Here is a 21,921-nt window from a genome sequence, read left to right on the forward strand (position 1 = left end):
TCATCTTATCCACAAATGGGGAAACTAATCCTTTCCTTGATAAGTAGAGAAATATGCCAACTCCAGACCACACTAATAGAGAATATAAACAAAATGAGGGACAGTATGGCATCAGACTTGGAATCAAAACCAGGCCTTGTCACTTATAAACTCTGTGGATACTTTCAATAAGTTCTTTCACATATCCATTTACTCATCTTTAAAATAAAGTGTGAGACACCTATCAGATTGGACAACATGACAGAAAAGAAGAAAATGTTGGAGGATGTGTGATATAATTGTGACAATAATGCATTGTTGGTGGAGTTGTGAACTAATCTAACCTTCCTGGAGAACAGCTTGGAACTATGCCGAAAGGGCAATAAAATTGTACAAACAGTTTGACCCAGCAATACCATACCACTACTAGGTCTGTACTCCAAAGACATAAAAGAAAAGAAACGGACCTATATATACAAAATATTTATAGCAGCTCTTTTTGTGGTGGCAAAGAATTGGAAATTGAGGGGATGTCTATCAATTGGGGAATGGATGGATAAGTTGTAGTATATGATTGTGGTGGAATACCATTTATGACATGGTGAAAAGGATGGAAAGACATAAATTGATGAAAATGAAATAAGCAGAACCAGGAGAACAATCCACACTAATAGCAATATTGTACAATGATCAATTGTAAATGACTTCTGTGTTTTCAGCAATACAATGATTTAAGACAATTCTGAGGCACCTCTAAAGAAAAGTGCCATCCACCTTCAGAGAAAGAACTGCTGGAATCTGAATGCAGATGGAAGCATACTGGTTTTTTTTTAAACTTTCTTTTTTTTTTTACTTTTTTGTCTATGTTTTCTTTTACACTTTGACTAACATTGAAATATGTTTTGCATGACTGCACATGCATAACCTTTATCAAATTGTTTGCTTTCTCAGTGATGGAGGAGGAGAGACAGGGTGGGAGAGAAACTGGGTCTCAAAATATCAAAAAAGAAAGGTTAAATTTGTTTTTACATGTAATTGGGGAAAATAAAATACAAAAATTGAAAAGGTATGAGTTTAAGTGATCTTGCAAGTCCATTCCAAGCTCTGCAATGAGCAGTTATCAGTTCACCAAACAATGAAAATAAGCTAAGGAGAAAATGAGCCTATAGACCACTGGCCATAAGATGGAACTAAGTCAGATGATTCTGTGAATGTCTACAGTTAAACCCAGAAGGAAGATAGTGAGTGTCCTTGTAGAAGATAAAGTAGAGAAGGAAAGCTGAACCAGACCAGTGAACATACAGGAAAAATATCTATGCTAGAAGTGACACAATTTTAAAAGCCTTTCAAAAAGCCATTTTCAGGGTATCTCAATTTAAAGGGGAAGGGGCATGGCTTCCCAAAGAACAATGAAAATCAAAGATTGTCATCTATCTATCTATCTATCTATCTATCTATCTATCTATCTATCCATCTATCTATCTATACCATTTGTATAGTGCTTTTAAGCTTGCAAAGCTACATATATGTATGTGTATACATACATACATACATACATACATGTTTATTTGATTTCAACAACAACCCATAAGGTAAATGCTATTATTACTCACATTTTACAGATGAAGAAACTGAGGCACAAAAAGGTCAAGTGACTTGCATATGGATAAACAGCTAGTAGACATCAAAGGCAGGATTCAGACTCAAGTATCCCTGACTCCAAGTCTAGTGTGCTACCTTTTATATCATACTGCTAGCATCTGAGAAGACCTCAGCAAGCATTGACCCAAATGCCCCATTTGTCATCTCTGTAATATTCTTAAGAGACTAAGCTAGGCAAACAAGACAGGTATCTTTGATGAAAACATACATAGGGATTTATTTTTTTGTTGAAACAACTAATGCCTTTATGATCACACACCTGAGTTACAAGAGTAGTGGGCAAAACAGGTACTGAATTGTTGTTTATTGATTTCAAATTTCCATTTGATGCTATAGAATAAAATTCAGCCTTGAAGGCATGTCAACAAGGTATATATCCCATGAAAAAATTAAAATTAGATTCAACAATAACAAATACAACTACAAACATCTGAAAAACAAAGTACCTGGAAAACAAATACTGTCCCAGCTATGGATGGCAGGCAGCTGCATAGGGTAAGGGTAGAGAAGGGAAGAAGTGAGGGAGAAGCTAATGAAAAGTAAAGAACAGATAGGAAGGACCATGCATTTTGGAGAATGGCTGAAGGAAAACAGAGACAAAAGAGAAAATACCAATAGCAATATGTGAAGACATGGTGAAAGAGACAGACAACAACAAAGGAATGCTGGTAAGGAAAAATAAGTAGCATTCAAATAGTGTTTTAAGGTTTATAAAGTACTTTACTTATTTTATTCTTATGGCAACCCTGGGAGGTAGGTTCATTATACAAATGAGGAAGCTGAGGCTGAAAGTGATTCTATGACTCCCCAAGGTAACATAGCTAAGTAAATATCTGAGGCAAGATTTGAACTCAAGTCTTCCTGTTTTCAAGGGCAGTATTTTATCTACTGTGCCATCTGAATGTCCAGAAAAAAGCAAGGGGAAAGGAGCAAAAGAAGACGTAGTATGTATTAAATAGACAAATGGATCTACCCTTTACCCTATTTAAAGTGAAGGTAAAAGTTGAGTAAAAGGGCTAAAGGTTAAAAAGTGAGGATAAATGATTAACCCATTATTTAGTCTAAGACATATTGAACAAAAGTATTTGTGTATTTTTTGACTTAACTGAGTAGTTAATTTTGCATCATCTAGCCAAAAAATTCACAGGTACTAAAATTGTGCCTTCCATTTTGTTAATAGAACACTTTAAATTAATTGGGAATTTTTATTTCCAAGAGAGTTTGGAGAATAAGGAAATAATGAAGATGAAAGGAACCTGGACTATAATTATATAGACTACTTACAATTGAAAAGGAAATTCAAACTCGGCAAAGATTCAAAACAACAACAACAATACTACACTACAGCCATGACTTTTTTTTTGACCAATCTAATTTTTAACTTCAAAAGTTTCCTTTTTATCTATTATTTAAGGTTGTATAGTGTTCACTGCCAGTCAGGGAAATTGTGGTAAACAAGGTTCGTATTGTCATTTTGTTCTCCACTAAGGCAGGAGTAACAGTCTCTTTCATGTCACTAACTAAACTCACTTCTAAACACAGAAGTAATTTAGCAAAATCCCCAGAGCATGTCAATACAAATTAACCCCATGATGTCTTCCTTTTAAGGCTCAGTATAAAGAATCCCAGCCTTGAAATAGTGACATTTTGGTTAACTGATTTACAAGTACTGTATGCCATGAGCAATGTGGAAGTTTATTTATTTTTTAAATTTTTGTTTCATTTTAAAGAAAGGTTTTTAACTAATTTTTATAGACCTTTTACAATTTTAATGGATGTTTTGGAAAGGTACATTCATGTGTGCATTTAGCAACTCAATTATTTGAAGAATTTTGTATAGCCATTTAATTGTATTTCCTTAAGTGTCGACGTTATTCCATTAAGCGTCCCCATGCAAATTATAAAATAAATCTGTAGTCTTCATAATCACAGGAAATGGTTCTGAATGTGGTACTTAATAAATATGTACTTGCTTGAGTTAAGGAAGAAAATTAACCTGATTTTATTTTAAATTGCCTGCTTCCAAAAGTGTGAGCATTACAAATGGTTCTACATGGAAAGCTTGGTGAAGTATGAAAAATACTTAAGAAAGAGGGTTCAAAAAGCCTTCTCATACTTTTACTAAGTTATGTGACCCTGAGCAAATAATTTAACTGCTCTTATTCTGAGGTAATCCTTTTGTTCCTGAGCTGTAAAATAGAGGAAAGGGAATAAGAATTATGTAGTGTCTATTATATGCCAGCCGATGTAATATACTAAGAATTTTACAAATATTATCACATTTGATCCTCACAATAGCCCTGTGAGGTAGATGCTGTTATTTTCTTCATTCATTGGAACGGCATTCATTCGAATGCATTTAACTTGCTTCCTAATGCTAAAGAATTTCCCAACACATGCCACACAATGTTTTTTTTTTCCCCAAACCCTTCCTTGTTCCTTTAATCCTCATTCTTCCTCTTTGCTTTTATTAAATAATCTTACATCTTAGGGATTTAAGAGATATAACAAATAATGTTGTTTAATGACCCTTTGATCATTAAAACCAATTAAGGAACAAAACAAGAAGACATTTGCTCAACAAAGATCATGAAAGAGATTCAGTGTGAAGTTCCCAGTTGAAGATAATAGTATACTGTCACATCAAGCACTGGAACACTTCAGAGATTTCTAGTGATATTCATAATAACTTATGAGTGTTTGGCTTAACTATCCATATAAGAAACAAAACGGATTAAAATTTGTCCAAACTCCAATATGTAGGCTGAATAGACAACCTATGGAGCTCATCCATCAATAAATATATTTGATAAAGAAATTGCAAACATTATCAATCAATCAACAAACATTTACTAAGCACCTATTATGTTCCAGGCACCGTCCGTCCTAAGTGCTAGGGATACAAATATGGAAAAAGAAATACAATTTTCCTTCAAGTAGTTTGCAATCTAATGAGGGAAGACAAAACATAAAAAGAAGCTGGAAATTGAGGGTGCATGTACGTATGGGATAATTTAACAGGATGGATACAGGGGCATAGTGGAGTAGTTAGAGAATTCCCAAAGCAGTGCAGCCCTGTGAGAAACGAGGAGTATATGTTCATGTGCCCCCTTACCTAAACCCAGTGAGCCTGGTTCTCCCCTGTTACCATTCCCTTTGGGCAATTTTGACAGGAAAGGCATTTTGCCTTTTTTACAAGCCAAGTTAATTTTCCTTCTGGGTGTGGTCCATAGCTAAGGTTAATTCTCTCTTAGGGTAATTCTATAAGTTTAGAGGCCTATAAAAGGACCCTGTAGTAGAAAAAGGGATTCATTGGAACAGGAGGGTATGAATGCCTCTTTAGCAACATAAGGTAATATCTTTCCTAACTGAAGTTTAAACCTTTAGAGCAATCCTAAAGTTTCTATCAGCTGAAGACCTATATATAGTATTTAGCTTACTTAGCTTGTGATCTTATCATTCAAATGAAGGAGAAAGCTACCATGAATATTTTGTTGTTTTGCATTTTCTGTGAGGTGAAAAAATGTCTTTATTTGCTATGCAGTGATTTTTTAAATATATGCATAGAAACTCTGGCCCTTTTACTTATATATTTGTAGACACACAGAAAAGTAATATTTTGAAGTTCCCTGAGGAGAGTATTGGTGGCAGCAAAGAGTGTCCCCAGAGGTGCTTTGTGAGCAACTCCCCAAGATCACACTCAAGTTATATGAATCCAGAAGTTACAGATGCTTGATCTCATGCGATGTAGAATCATTGGGCTTAGTTCAGGATGTGTTGTTCAGTCATTTTCAATCACGTCTGACTCTTCATGACCCCCGTTAAGGTTTTCTTGGCAAAGATACTGGAATGATTTACCATTTTCTTCTCCAGGTCAACAAATGAGGCACTGAAGCAAGCAGTGTTAAGTGACTTGCCTGGGGTCACACAGCTCTTAAGTATTCAAGTCCATATTTGAACCCAACTTTTCCTGACGCTAGGCCTGACATTCTATTCGCTGTGTCACCTAGCTGCCTAATTTAATTTCATGCTATTAACAATAATGCCTGCATCTTGCATCTTTAGGGTTGCTTTTAAGAATTATATTTTTAATTAGAGAAGTTTTTTTTTAATTGGTTTTTATTTTGTACTAAACCAGGAATTCCTCTCAAAGTTAATATGCTTGTTGATCCTCATCAAATATCTCTTTCCACCTAATTTGAACATTACTATCTACTTATTGTGATTCAGGCAACAAGACAATTGTGTCTTGTCATTGCCTAAAAGGCTGCATCATAGAATCACAGAACAGACATCTCAGAGGCCACTGAATCCATCTCCTCATTTAACAGATAAGGAAACTGAGGCCCAGCAAGGTTGAGTGACTTCTCCAAGGCCACACAGGAGACCAGTAAAAGTCAGAAACAGGATGTGAACCCAGAATCTCTGGATCTAGATCCAGTGTGTCTCTCATCGTACCCTGCTGTCCTGAGTTACTGAATGGAAAATGTGGGGTTCATAGCTTTAATAAATCTGGCAGAGAACTTGATGATGGAATTTAGAATAAAGGACTGTCTTTAGCAAAGTCTGTTATGAAAGAAAAGGACAGATTTTTTGTTTGTGAGCTAGCTTTTACATTTTATGCATTTATTCATCATTTGTTTTTGCTGTGATTTTATACTGCTTTAGCACAATTGAATAGCAACTGGCTCTTCTCAGTTTCCTCTTCTCGTTTCGGCAAACAACTTCAATGGACCTCAGTTTCCTAATTAGTCAAATGAAGGAGTTGGATTAAGTAATGGCTAAGATCACCCCCAGCTCTAAAATTTCTTTAATTCTATGACATTTAGCCCACAATGCTCTAATGTGGTGCTTATTGTTGTCCCATTAAGACAGGTAAAGTAATTTAGTAATGGGCTTTATGAACAGAGATGCATATATGTGTGGGCCACTTGAATTCAATTATGTAATTAATTATATTTTGACTTCAATTACAATTACTAATTGATCCAGGAATGACAGTCAACAATAGTCAGTTAGAAAACTGGAATGGAAAGTAGTTAGGCCCTATGCTCCTATGAATACAAGTGTGCTAAGAAATTAGTATAGGCTATATTTGGTCCATGGAACCCATCTCAGACCCTGAGGGCTTTTGGGAATTTATTACCAGGATCATGGCTTTGAAGTTGTTTAAGGAAGAGGCAGTAATTTATCTTTTCTAAATAACTAATAAGTAGATGTTTGTTCATTTTATGTATGGATACGGGTTGAAAATAATGTAAGAGTATGTGGTTTCTCTAAAACACGAAAATAAAATCTGCTATTAGATTGAAGCCAAATCAAACAATAAGCATTTATCAATTACCTACTATGGGCCAGGCAGTGTTATAGGACTACATTCTAGGGATGATAATGATGACGAATAAGAAAAAAAAATAATGATAATAATAACATTTATATGGCCCTTTAAGTTTTGTAAATAATTTCTGAGGAATCATACTTTTCATATCTTCACCTTGTTAGCAGTAAACACTATTGCTTCAGCACTTTTTCCTTTTTTAAGGTTTGCATGCCCTGGAGAGTATAATACTTTGTGTTCATTTATGGTATTTGTACTTTTTCTTCTTGCTTAGATGCTAACATATATTATGTTTTTACTTACTGGTTATAAGAGACATATTAGAAATCCACATTTTTCATAAGTTCCTTGGTTAAAAAAAGATAATGAACTGGGAAGTTTGAATTCTGAATAAATGTCACAAAAGAATCTGATGTTTAAATTCATGAATAATTCAGAAATTTGTAGGAAAAAATGAAGAGAATGGATAGCATGACCATTACCTTGAAGAAACATTAGTAAAATATTCTTAATAGCACCATGGAATACTGATAGAGATCCTAGGAGACAAAAGAGGTGGGCTCAAGTCTTGCTTCTAATACAGAGTAGTTACATGAATATGGGTGCACTGCTTAACCTCTCAGTCCTCTATGCAACTTTCTAAGACCACAAATTGCATGTGGGTGACAATCTGTATTAATATAAGGAATTTCCTCACATTTCCTATAACACTGAAATCACAAATCTGGTCCAAATAATGCCAATAACTGCTCAGGTTTATATAGCACTTCACAACTGCAAAATATTTTATATGTATGGTCTCATCCAGTCTTCAAAATAGCTCTCTTGTATAGGTAGATTTTATTGTCTTCATTTGACAGATGAAGATACTGAGGTCTAGATTACTTAAGAAGCATGCCTGATGTCATTTATTAGTACATGGTAGAGTAAGGCCTGGAACCCCCATTTTTAGACAAATTATGATTTTTATTTCTGCTACATCATGCTAAATGATTAACATTCTAAATTATTTTGATAAATTAGGATAGTATTATAGACTTTGATATGAAACAAATAGAAAGAAACAAAGTAAAGAAAGGGTAGGAGAGAGCATGAGGAAAACCAACCTATTTTCTTAATACCTCATCACTGGGTCATGTGGTTAAGATTATTTTTTTCTTTAGGCTGGTAATCATTTTGTATGCATTTATATTAAACACAAGACCTTATCAAGATCATAGAATCACAGAATTTCAGATTTGAAAAGGGACCTCAATGGCCATTTCCTCCAATGTCTACACAAAAGTAATATTCACTATAAAACACTCAACAAGTGATTATCTGTATTTTGGAGACAAAGATGCTCAGTAGCTATTTCTGTTAACCTCAGTTCTCATCAGGAAGTAGTGTTGAGTCTATGCATTTGAGAAGTGATGAGAAACATCTTAGAAATGACACGTCTAGAGACAAACAAGCAAATTATCATTGGGTTGGCCAACGCTCATAATCACTGTTTCATTTTTTCCCCATTTTTCAACAACCTGAGGAAAAAATATAATTCCAGTATATCTAAGGAAAATGGGTTACCACAAGCTCATCACATGGAATTAGCTCACATTTTGATAATACTTTACAGTTTATGAAGTGATTTCCTAGCCATACTTTTTAAAGTATGTAGTAAAAACATTATCTTCATTTTACAGATGAAGAATTTGATGCTTAGACAAATTAAATAACCTGTCCAAGTTCACATGGCTGGGAAGTGGCTAAAGGGATTTGTGAATTCAAGTTTTCTGTTACAAAAACTGTTGTTATTTCCCCTTCATTATGCTGGGTTATTTTACTACACATTTTCATGGTACAGATCATCCTTTTAATTTAATGAGCTTATGTAGCTGATTACCCTTTTAGAAAAAGTTGTAACATGAATCTTGATGAAATTATCTACATTCCTTATTGACTTTTTTGCCCTTCCTCCACCATACTAGAGCCCTATCACATAACCTTTTGGCATGAAACCCAGAAAATTAATGGAATTAAGGGTTTACTTTTCACAACACTGGCTGTTCACTATCATCTATTATCATGATTCTTTGAAGGCAAAGTTGAAAACAAATATACAAGACTCACTCAATAAAGTAGACTTCCCCCTTTTCTGTATAGGCCATCTCCCAATTATCAGGCAATGGGCCCAATTCATCATTTTCTTCAGGTTTAGTCGGCTTCACTACATCCATATCCTCCTTCGGTTCCTCAGGCTGACTGTATACTGGTGCTGGATAAGGCTGGGAAGGCATCTCACCTGAGGCACCTGTACTCTTGTCTTCATGCTCACTTGATTCTAGGAGAGAAGAACATAAATAATAAAACAGTTTAGTTTGTTCTGTAAAGATCTTTCACGAATGCATGTGTAAATAAGTCTAGGGATAGACAAGCAAATCATCTTTGGGTCTAAACTCACTGACTTTGTCCTCCCTCCCTCCTCTCCATGTCTAAGAAAAACAATACAAAAAAAGAAACATCCCTCATCCATTTTATAATGAAGAAAAATTATTTACTCTGTAGACTAAAAAAAAAATCCATACCACAGTCATAAAAGTTTTTGTTTCTTTCTCTTCTTTCATTCTAAATCTACACTAAATCAGTACTCCATTAATAATTTACAATATCATTTTGCTCTTGTCTTTTAAATTGATATCTTCCTCTCTCATCTTTTTTTCACTTTCTCATATTGTCTTTTTTTTTTTTTACTTCTTCTTCTTGTTTTTTTTCCTTCCCCAATTTTAGCCCCACTAATAATTCAACTACATCTGCCTGGTAACCCACTGGTAAACTTGCTGACACATGTGACCTGCTGGTGGCACTCAGAGATAGTAGTTTCACTGATGTAGAACTGACAGTGCTCAGCTGGTCTGACTCAATGATTTTATAGATGAAGAAACTGAAGTTGGAAAGATTAAGTCACTTTCCCTAAGTCACACAACTAATAAATGTCAGAACTGGCATTTGAACCTGTGTCCTCTGGCTATAAAGCCAGACCTTTTGTGATGAAGCGTATGAAAGGACAGCATGGCATAGTAGAGAAAGGACAAGATTGGAATCAGTAAAGTTTCATGTTTAAGTGCATGCTCTGAGATGTACAATTTGTATGATGGCCAAGATTTAGCCTCTAAATGAACTAAGCAGCTCTCTAAGATTATGTTACAGGTACATTGTCAATCTGTATCAAGTGGAGGGAGTTTCTAGCCAAAGAATTTTCTAAATCAATGAAATCACAGGCTAGACAAAAAAAAGAAAGAAAAAATATTAAACTTTAATAGGAGTTCATTGTAGTCCAACTGCCTAAAAAGATACTTAAAAGAACACAAAGTACACAAGAACAAAAGCTTTTTTATTAAAGTTTGCTTTTCAATTATCTAGCTGCATGGCAGCTAGAGAAAATGCCTAAGGTTTCTATGTTCTTTGCCCCCAAGGCATCAAGTCCTTTAAGATATGTTCACAATGTGTAGCCAAAGGTCACCCTCTCAGGTTGTAGTAGAAATTATTCTGCCCCCCCCAAAAAAAAAGCAAAAAATTCTTTTATCTTATACAATACATGGGCATTTGAGGTAGAGAATATTTATTGAAATAACATAAAGGCATAGCACCAAATATTTATCTTCTCTTAGCTGGTTGTGCCATTTCCCCCCCACCTATCAGTCACCCATCTGTGATGCTGACATGGAAATTTTCCAGAGGAAAAGATGTAAGCTTTGTCAGGGTATTCTTTTCCCTATTAAAAAGAAGAAAAAAAGCTCCCATGAAAACAATGAAATGTGATGCTAAGTGGTCAGGACCTCTAGCTGGCTGTGCATATAGCTTCTAACTTAGCAAATGTAAGGAAGAAAAGTAGAGGGGTATAATTGAATTCCACTGTATGGATGCTGGGGTATTACTCATAGAATAAAGTACCACTTGAAAAAAATCTATCTTTTAAAGACTTAGTGTATTTATTTTTATTGCCATATCTGAGACCTGTTGATGACTAAATCATGTTTTCCTATACTATAACTCTTCCATGGTAGTGGCCTTTTCATTCATTCATTCATTCATGCTTTCTTTCAATAAATCATAACCTCAAGCTATAAATGCAAACCACTGTGTCTTGACATTTTGAGGAGAGAACAAAAGGAGAGTTATCTTTTCAGATCAATGGGCTATTAGTGTGCTCTAATAACTGGTATTAAACAGACTTCTAGTCATATGAAAGAAGCAGCTGAGTGGTGCTGTATACAGAAGAGCTGCCCCAGGAGTCAAAAGTACTTGAGATCAAATCTGGACTCAGGCACTTCTTAGCTGTGTAACCCTGGGCAAATCTCTCAATCTCTGTTAGCTTTGGTTGGATCTTTTACAAAATTGGCTAATAAAAGTACTTATCTTCCATGGTTGTTGTGAGGATAAAAATGATATTTGTAAAGTGCTTTATAAACCTTAAAAACACCATAAAAATGCTAGCAATTTTTATCATATGCTTTCTGTTTTCTAGTTTTGATATATTAGATTAACTCTCTCATGCTGAATACCTCTCTAGTGCTCCTTTTCTATTTACAAACAGGTATCACACTCTCCTTATTATATTTATACTCACATACAATATATGTATGTGTATATATATATATATATGTATATAATATATATATATGGTGTATAATATATGATACATTAAATAACATTACCTCAATCACGCAAAGGCTATCATCTTCTTTACTACTAAATTTCTAGATAATCTATACGCACTGAATAGTAACTCAACATTGACCCCTTTTTTGGTCTCCTACAACAAGGCATCTAACCTCAACTATCTGCAGGGATTATATTCTCCAAGGTTGCTAGTTAACTCCTAATTGCCAGATTCAATGCTTCTTCTTAGTCCTAATCTAGTTTGAGTATTCTGAAAAATTTACAAGTTATTCCTCCTTGATACTTTCTTCTCTATTGTGATAACTTGGTTTCTTTAACAAGGCTATCTCTATTCTGATTCATCTTCACTTCTCAAGCCACCTTTTTTTGGGTAGGGGTAAAATCAATTATTTAAAAGTTATATAATTATATAAAAGTTTAAAAATAGGTGCAATGTATAACACTTGTTAACCTCCCACTTCCATTCATGGTTGATTTGATAGTGTCTTCTCATATCTTTTTGTTTGAGTCAGGCTTGATCTTTACAATTTTGTTATATTCACTTCTGATTTTTTTGGTGTGTGGTTGTTTTTTCCATTTACATTGTTGTAGTTATCACATAAATTGATTTCTTGGCTCTGCTTGCTTCATTCTGCATCAATTCATGCAAATCTTTCCATGCTTCTCTGTATTCATCACATATTGATATTTCTTGTGGCAGAGCACTATTCCATTACATTCATGTACTACAATTTGTTTAGTCATTCCCCAATTGGTGGGCATACACTTTGTTTCAATTCTTTGCCATCACAAAAATTCCTGATATAAATGTTTTAGTGTAGGTGGAGTCTTTATTTTCATTATCAATGGCTTCCTTGGGGTACAAGCTTATAATAAAGTCTCTCATTCAATGGACAATTTAGTCATTTTATTTGCCTAATTCTAGATTTCTTTCAAAATGGTTGTATCATTTCACAGCTCTACCAACATTGTATTAGTGTGCCTATCTTCCATAATCATTTTGGTTGTAGAAACTCTACTAACAATACACTCCCAAGTTCTTGTATCTCCCGACAAGTACTCCACTTTTGACTATTGCCATTTTTTAATCATCTTTTCCAATTTTCAGGGTGTGAGGTGAAAACCCAGGGTTGTTTTCATATTCATTTCTCTTATTAGTGATTTGGAGTATTCTTTCATGTGACTATGAATACTTTGCAATTCTTTTGAGAACTGTTTTTTCATAGTCTTTGACCATTTATCTAGTGGTGAATTGCTATTAGTCATATATATATATATATATATATATATATATATATATATATATATACATATATATATATATACATATATATATATATATAGTATGTATACACACACACATATATATGCAGATCCATGATACATGTACATGTAATTTACTAATTGTATATCTTGGATGCAAAACCTTAATCAGACAATTTTGATATAAAGATTTTTTTTCTCATTCAACTGCTTTTCCTCTTATTCTAGGCACATTAATTTTATCTGTGCAGAAACTCTTCAGCTTCATATTATTATATATATTTATGTGTGTGTATATATATATATATGTATATATATACACACACACACACATATATATGTATATATAACTTTCTGTCATTGCCATTTTCTCTTCTATGGTTAAGAATACCTCCCCTACTCACAGTTGTGAGAGGTATATGAACGGTTTCTCTTCTAGTTTTTTTAAATGGTGTGATCTTTAATATTAAGATTGTATACATATTTAGAATGTGTTGTAGAATATGGTATAAATGCTGTTCTAAGATTGATTTCTGGCAGATTGCTATTCAGTTTTCTCAGCAGTTTTTAACCAGTAAGAAATTTTTTCCCTTGGTGATTTATGATATAATTTGAGATCTAGAAGTATTATTTCTCCTTTATCTCTACTTTTTTTCTTCATTTCCTTGATTTTCTAGATCTTTGGTTTTTCCAAATGAATTTCATAATTTTATCAAATTTTATGAAGTATCCCCTCTGGTAATTTGATTGGCACAGTATCAAAAGTATAAATTAACTTTAGTAGCATTGTTATTTTTATTATATTGGCATGGCCTACCCATGAGCACTGAACATTCCTCCAGCTATTTAAATTGTTCTTCATTCCTTTAAAGTGTACTTTGTACCTGAATGTGTACAAATCTTTTGTACACATTGGTAGATTGATCCCTACATATTTTATACATTTTTTATTCATTTGGAATGGAATTTCCTTTTCTATTTTTATTTCTTGTATTTTGTTATTATAGAAATGCTGTTGACAGAATTGGATGCTGAATTCTTTCCCTCAGGCTTAGGAGAGTGCTGCATATTCTGGACCCCTCTCCACTGCAAACTGTGTCCTGTTCCAGTGTCCTCTCTTGTTCCCTCTGTTCCTCACTTTTCTGGCCCAGTACAGGTAGTGCAGAGCATGACAGCACAGGGGCTACAGGTTTGAATTCTGTAGTTTGAGTCTCAGGCTCTGGGAGGAAGAGTGTATGGAACGTGGGGTTGAGCTCCATTTTAAGCCCAGATATCTCTCTTGCCCCTTTCCAAGTTTTTTAGCTCTCCTACAAATATCTTTCGCAGCATGAAATGTTGTCTACCATTTGTTGCTGCCCTAGAAATTGCTACAGTATAAAGCCATGATATCCATTGCACTGGAGAGAGGGGAGTAGGATTGGGGTATGGAGTGGGTTTTGTTGCAAGCTTGTGTGTTCGTTCCTTGGGTACACTAGTGCAGCCTTATTACAGGTAGCATAGAAGGTGGAAGAGGAGATACTGAGTGAACTCAGGGTAGATGTGAGTTCATGTTTTTTTCTTTTTTTACCTTATTTAAACTTTTCCCTGTCCTAGACGTGAAAACAGTTGAAGTTGTTTTATCTTTGGTGCATAATTTCTATTTTAGAGAGGGTTGGGTAGTCATAGGGATCAGAGAAAATACCTAGTCTTCCATTTTGTTGGTCTGAATAATTTACGTGGATTATTTGTGCATGAGCTGTGGTCAAGCCTTCTGAGCTCCTATTAGTCTATCAGCTACAATCAGAGATGCTGTACCTTGACCCTGACCTAGTGATGTCATTTTGGTCCTCTTCGAGCATGAAGGACAGCAACCAGCGCAATGATTTCTTCTTTAAGGTAACCTCTCGATCCATTTTCTCAGTCTTCCTCACTGAATCCTCATCTTCTTCCAAGGACTTTTAACTCTTTCATGTCTCTATTCTGGCTGCCTTAGGGATTTCATCCATTACCTTGGCTTCAATAACCATCTCTAAGTGATTACTAATCATTCCCCTGAGCTCCTGTCCTAAATTTCCAGCTCCACCTAGGTAACTCCAGAGGCAAAAGTTAAACTAATCACCTCTCAAAAACCCTCCCATCTTCTGAACATACGCCAACTTAAGTTGTAATTGTACTTCTCTTCTTCCGTATGGCACATCCAGGTTTGAGACTTTTGAATCATATTTGACCTCATTCCATTTATACTCAGTTGCCAAGACCTATTAATTGAACCTCTGCAATGTCTATCACAGCTGCTACCCCTTCCCTAGTCATATTACCGCTGTCCTAGTTGAAGATCTCATCACTTCTCCTCTTGACTACTATAATCACCTTTTAATTGACCTCCCTGCTTCCAGTTTCTCCACTTTCCAAAAAAAAAAAATTTACTTACTGCTGCCAAATCAATCTTTCTAATAAAAAAGGTCTGATAAAACCAAAACAAAAAATACTCTTAATGATTCTTTAGAGTGACATATACAGTCTTCAATGATTTTGCTCTAATGTATCTTTATATTTTTATTTGACATACTAACCTTCACATGCTTTGTGCTCAGACCAAATTGAGCTGACTTAACCATCCCCTGTCATATCTTTCCTTTGTTCACCTCTTTGACTTTATGTGATCTTCCATTTCTGGAATGGAAATTGCACTTATCTGCTTGTTGAAATCCTCCTGTTCCTTTGAAGCTCAGTTTGTGATACTGCTCTTGAAATCATTTTGTCATGCTTTTCATTTATTGTCTTGTGCATACGTTGTATGTCATAGTAAAATGTAAGTCCCTTGAAGGCAAGGACTGTTTCATTTTGGCTTTTGTGTTCCCAGTATCACCATAGATGGCTGCATATAGTAGCTATTTTATATTTATTGAATTGGATTTCCACAACTAGAAGTGATCCTACTCTTTTCAAGTCTCTCATGCCATTCTATTTAATCTCATTTATGTATTTTATCACATTCTAAGCTGTATTATTGTTATTTCTGTTTATATTTGTTCTCTTACCCCTGAAGGTAAGGCCTATGTTGTCTTTATTTGTTTGTTTGTTTATGTATTCCTGGCACCTAGAAAAGTACCTTGCATATAATGTATTAAAATTAATACATGTCTAATGAATTGAAGTGATTATATAGATTAAAGGAATATGGTCCAAATGATATATTTGTTGAACTACTATGTGATCCATGATGTTGCCAATATTTTTCATTTCTGTATCCATAATACACTGCAGAGTTAATTTTGAACCAAAATGTGATCTCACCAATGCTTTATTTTAAGCAATCATGCTTGTTAATCAATAAGTACTTATTAAGTCATACGTTAAATACCTACCATGTGCCAGGCACCATGCTAGGCTGTAGTAGGAAGAATATCTACCAGAGTCCCTTACCATGTGCATTGGGTTAGTTCATTTCCTTAAAATTCATTGAAATCATTCTCAAGTTTTAATTGGGTGAAGGGACTAAAGATGCGGGCCACTGACAGTACTTTCTGTTTGCTTTAGTACTAATATGAATAGGGAGCTCTAGGCCCTTTCTGAACATTGGCTGACAAGTCATCATGGCAAACCCAGAGGCAAAGAAGGTGAATTTAGCTCAATCAATTTGTGGTGTCTTCACAGCATACTCTTGTTGAAAATCTTTCCTCTGCTATGGCTAAGTAAATCTCTTTTTGTTAACTGTTGAATGACCTATGATTATCTCATTTAGTTTCAATACCAGAACTAAATTACAAAGGGGCCAGTCTGAGTCAGATCCAGCTAACAACAGAGGCACTGGTGACACAGTGTTGGAAATGAAAGAGGCTCTGTCCTCAACGGGTTTGTAATCTATCAGAATATTTCAGATGTTATTTGAAACTAAAAATCTAACAATTATAACAGAAAAAATAAAAACAGCCCTGGAATTCCATTACAGACCCAGCAAATTAGAGTATAAGAAAAGACGGGCATAGACAATATTTTAGAGACTCTGAAAGTCAGGGAAACTGATGCAGTATTGGAACTAGGATAATGTCTGTGTGGGTGGAGAATAGTAGACAGAAGCAAAAGATACTGTGGCGATGGAATCAACAAGATGTGGTAACTAAGTGTATGTGATAAACAGGAGAGGGAAGAATCAACATTCCGCTCTTTGTGCAGCTGTGAATTGGTCTAACCATGCTACTCAGCAATTTGGAATTATGAGAAAAAATAACTAAAAATAACTTCATCTGTTGACCCCCACATCTCACTACCATGCCTTTCCTACTAGCTCAACAAAAACAGGCTAGGGCCAAGTTTAAAAAGAGAGGAAGAAAGAAAGAAAAGAGGAAAGAAGGAAAGAAAAAGAAAGAAACAAAGGAAGGAAAGAAGGAAGGGAAAGGAAGAATGAGAGGGAGGGAGGGAGGGCAGGAGGAATGGAAGGGAGGGAGGAGGGAAGGGAGAAAGAAAAAAAGGTTAGATCTGCAATCTTGAGAAATTTATTTAATTTAAGCCAATTTGGGAAACACCCAAATAATCCCATCACTATTTTTTATCTTAGAAACTATATAAAGCTACTTGATTTTTAACTCTAAAGGAACAACAGAAAATGGTCCTTTCAATTTTCAAATCATATTTTCAGAAACTTTAATCAAATGTAAAAAGGAATTTTTAAATACTTTCTAAGATTGCAGTCTTGACAATAAGTATTTATTATGAGATACAACTTTTTTTTGGCAATCATTTGGAATGTGTAAGGGTAACCATGCAGAAGAACACCAAAGTTGAACTGAGGTGAATGGAGCAAGCTGGATTTAATTGATTCAGAGTTATGAAATCATAAAAAATCACCTTGGGCTGTACTGGAGGCCAGTTAAGAATGACTTTGGGTATATTACAAGAAAGAAATGAAACAAAAGACCAAAGTTCTCTAAAAATAATAAAGTTTTCTCCTTCCAAGTCTGCTTAGTGCTCTTCTCCCATATTTCCCCCAAAGAAATAGGTACCTGACAAGTATTAGCTTCATATATAATTTCCACAGGATGCTCCATATTATGAAATCATTTATAATAACAATGATCATTCTTTAATCAGTAAGTTTTATTGAGTTTCTCTTGTATGCTTAGTACTATACTTTAAAGAGGGTGCGAGTCATGGCAACAACTCCCAGGAATTTAAAAACTCATAGGGAAAAATAAGATTTACAAACATGAAACAATTAGACACCAACTGCCAAATTATATGATATATATATATATCATATACATATCATATATATGATATATATATCATATACACATCATATATATGATATTTATATCATATATACACACACACACATATATAATATGGACCTTTGATAAGGGGGATAAATGATACAAGGTACAAGGTGAGAGAGGTAAAGAAAGGTTTCATGTAAATGGCACACATGTGTATTCATATATACATATCCCACAAATATATAATCAAGTGCTAAAATCTCTGGTCTAGACTATTAATATAAAAGCAGAAGAGAACTCTTTGTCTTCATGTGTTCATTGAGCTGGCCAAAATCATCCCCACTATTATATTTTAGAAAAATCAAAGTATATAATGCAACTCAGTTTAATAAGTATTTAGCAATCACTCACTATGTGCAAACCTAGTGCTAGATGATGGGAACATAAATAATATAAAAGCCAGTCCTGCCTTCAAGGAGTTCATATTCCATTGGTAAAAAACAAAACAAAAACATATAAACAGCAAAGTAAGTAGCTCTCTCTCCCTGTTCATACTCTCTACAGCAGCAACTAGGGTAGTCAGGAAACCTTCCCATAGGAAATGACCCTTGAGATGAGACTTGAAGCCTAGATTCTAAGAGAGAGAAGTGAAATATATACATTCCAGGCACGGCAGATTGTCTGTGCCTTAGCACGGGGGCAGGGGCGGGAATAGAATGAAAATTTCAAGGAACAATAAAGAGGTCCCCTTGGCTGTAATTTAGAGCATATGAGGGCAAGTAATGTTAATGTAAAATTAATTCAATTTGACAAACATTTGTCAAGTCCCTACTATACACTAGATATTATGCTGGGCATTTAAGACCCAAAGATATAAATTAAATAGTCCCTGGCCTCAAGAAGCTTACATTCTAGGGGCTGGAAGTTGAAGACAACATGTACCCACATACAGAAACACCAAATTTATATCAAATAAATGCAAAGTACTGCTCATCTCAGGCACCAATTCCTGATCTTCCTAGGTGTTGGAATATAAAATGAGAAGAGTGAGAACATCATTTTCTTGAAAGCTATAGCTTGTTTCAAATTTGAGTTCAAGCATCATCTACACAACACTTTTCTTGACTCTCTTTTAGCTATTAGCTCCTCCCTTACCTCAGTGAAATTACTTTATATTTTCCATATACATATTTTGTTTCTACTTAAATGTGTGTTGTTTCCCCAAAAGAATGTAGGCTTCTAGAGGACAATTCTTTCCCTTCTATCTGTCTGACCCCAGAGTCAACACTATATGTATTAGGTGTTTAATAAATGCTTGTTGCTGGACTGATTGATGCTCAGTATGGAATAAGTCCAATAGAGAGCAGTTTGATGCTATCAAGAGAAGAGTTTGAAAGCAGGCAGAATCAAAGAGGTGAATTGCCCCTCCACATATGTTTCCCGGTATTTCATGTTTCCGTTGTGTCTGCCCTTCTATATCAGTGCCCTAGTCAAATCAGTTCTCTCTCTCTCTCTCTCTCTCTCTCTCTCTCTCTCTCTCTCTCTCTCTCTCTCTCTCTTTCCCCCATGTATATGTATACAATTTATGCATGATCTCTATGAATATCTACTCTGCTAACACAGGGTACTTGTGGTTGAATTCAAGGCTTAAGGAGAGAGTCATAATGTTATTACTTTTTATTAATATATAATAGGAATATTTTATTAATTAAATTACTATTAAATAAATGATTATTAAATCCATTTACTTTGAACTATGCAATTTCTTCCTGACTAATAAAAGTAAACACATAGGTATATTTTTTATTGAAACCACCTGTTTTCTGAACAGCTTGAACCAGATGTCTAGTACTCACATCAAACTCAATATGTCCAAAAAAAGAAGTCATATTTTAAATCCTGCCATAACCTTGCCCTTTTCCCAACTCTGTATCATTTAAGGAAGCCACTGGAGCTGACAACCTTGGTGTTACCCTCAATAGCTCACCTTAGATTCAGCTCATATGCCCAATTTGTTGTAAAACCTTCGTGTTTCTACCTTGGGAACATTTCTTGTGAACAGCTCCTTTTCTCCACTCTCAGGAATCATCCCAGGACAAGCTTTCATCACCTCATGCCTACTTATTGGTTGTCTGGTTGGTCTCCTTGCCGGAGGCTCTGCCCACTCCAATCTAGCCCTTATTCAACTGCTTAAGTTTGACCATGTCACCCTACTGCTCAATAAACTCTTATGGCTCCCTATTATCTTCTACATCAAATGTACAATCCTCTGTTTAACATTTAAAACTCTTTCTAATCTGGCCTTTTCCTATCTCTCTAATCTTCTTCTACTTTATTCTCGCCTATACACTCCCAGATCCAGATACACTGGCCTATTTTCTATTCTTTACACATGATACTCCGTTTCCTAATTCTATACATTTTTAAAGTATCTTCTAATTCTATGTAGATCTCCTGATTTTATGCCTTTGCACTGGCTGTCCTCTATGCCTGGAATAGTCTGCCTTCATGCTTCGCTGATACCCTTTAAGGTACAGCTCAAACATCACATTTCCGTGCTCTTCCCTCTGAACTTATATCCTATCTACTCTGTAACTATTTTGTATCTTCAAAGCTATTTACATGTTACCTCCTCCATTGGAATGTGAACTCCTTGATGACAAAAATAGTGTCTTTTGCCTTTCTTTTTATCCTCAGCACTTAGTACAATGCCGGCTAGTGGGCGTTCATGAGCTGTGGATTGGAGAGGATCCTGTTGGAGGGTGGTGATGGTAAGTGTTATGCTAAAATATGGAATTACCAATTAAGTACAATACAGCAGATAGGTAGTCAGACCATGGTAGAAAGTAATGTTGCTATCATTGTCCTCATTATGGAAAATATTCCTTTCTTAATTTGACCTAAGGCCATAAGATCAAATTAGTTTTTTGCATGGTTTTTTTTTTTTTGGCTATCATGTGGCACTTCTGACTCATTAATCTTGCAGTACACCAAAACCCTCACTTATTTATTACATAGACAATAATCTAGCCATGCCTCTTGAATCTTTATTTGTTTATTGGAATGTTTTGAGTGCAAGTGCAGAATTTTACATTACTATTATTAAAAGTTCATTTTGGTGGATAGAACACTGGCCCTGGATTCAGGAAGACCTGAGTTTAAATCTGACCTCAGACACATAACACTTACTAGCTGTGTGACCCAGGGCAAGTCACTTATCCCCATTGCCTAGCCAAAAAAAAGTTCATTTTGTTAGAATAAGACTATTCAACTGTCAAGATCTTTTGGGATCATATTTTTCAGTTATATTAACTATCTCATCTTTCTTTATGCCATTTGTAGATTTGTTAGACATTCTATTTATCCCTATCCAAGTTATTGATAAAAACTCAGAATAGCAGAAAATCACAAATAGACCCTGGGGTATTCCACTAAAGACTTCCCTCCAAGTTGACACGAACTCTTTAATTCCTACTCTTTGCACTATTATTCAGTCATTGCTAGATATACCTAATTGTATCACTGTGTAGCTGAAATGGCTACAGCTGATCCAAGAGGCTAGCATGATAAATTTTGTCAAATGTCTCCCTGAAATCCCAGGATAATATCTTATGGCATTGATCTAGTCTGCCATTCCTGTAACTGTCAAAAAAGAAAGTCAACTCCTGTCTAAGTACTCCTTTGAGTCTACCATGAAGGGTGTAATCAACATGCTAGAGGCTCACTTCTAAGTCTATTTACGTGATGTTGCTACTAATGAAGCATGCAGACTGTGCATGTTTTATCTAATGCTGGCATGCCTCTTTTTCTCATCATCTTCTTTAT

General features: G+C 35.0%; 1 protein-coding gene across 6 annotated transcripts in view; it reads right to left on the bottom strand.

Annotated features, from left to right (window-relative positions):
* The window catches only part of MAGI2 (membrane associated guanylate kinase, WW and PDZ domain containing 2), a 701,300-nt gene that overhangs the window by 541,111 nt on the left and 138,268 nt on the right, over window positions 1–21,921 (bottom strand). For all 6 annotated transcript variants that reach the window (XM_020984495.2, XM_078154538.1, XM_078154537.1 and 3 more), the window contains exon 3: window positions 9,089–9,299. In XM_020984495.2, the coding sequence (XP_020840154.2) occupies window positions 9,089–9,299 (211 nt within the window). The remainder of the gene's footprint in view (window positions 1–9,088; window positions 9,300–21,921) is intronic.

This window comes from Phascolarctos cinereus, unplaced genomic scaffold (genome assembly GCF_003287225.1).
Source record: "Phascolarctos cinereus isolate Bilbo 61053 unplaced genomic scaffold, phaCin_HiC Scaffold_1;HRSCAF=81, whole genome shotgun sequence".
Lineage (NCBI taxonomy): Eukaryota > Metazoa > Chordata > Mammalia > Diprotodontia > Phascolarctidae > Phascolarctos > Phascolarctos cinereus.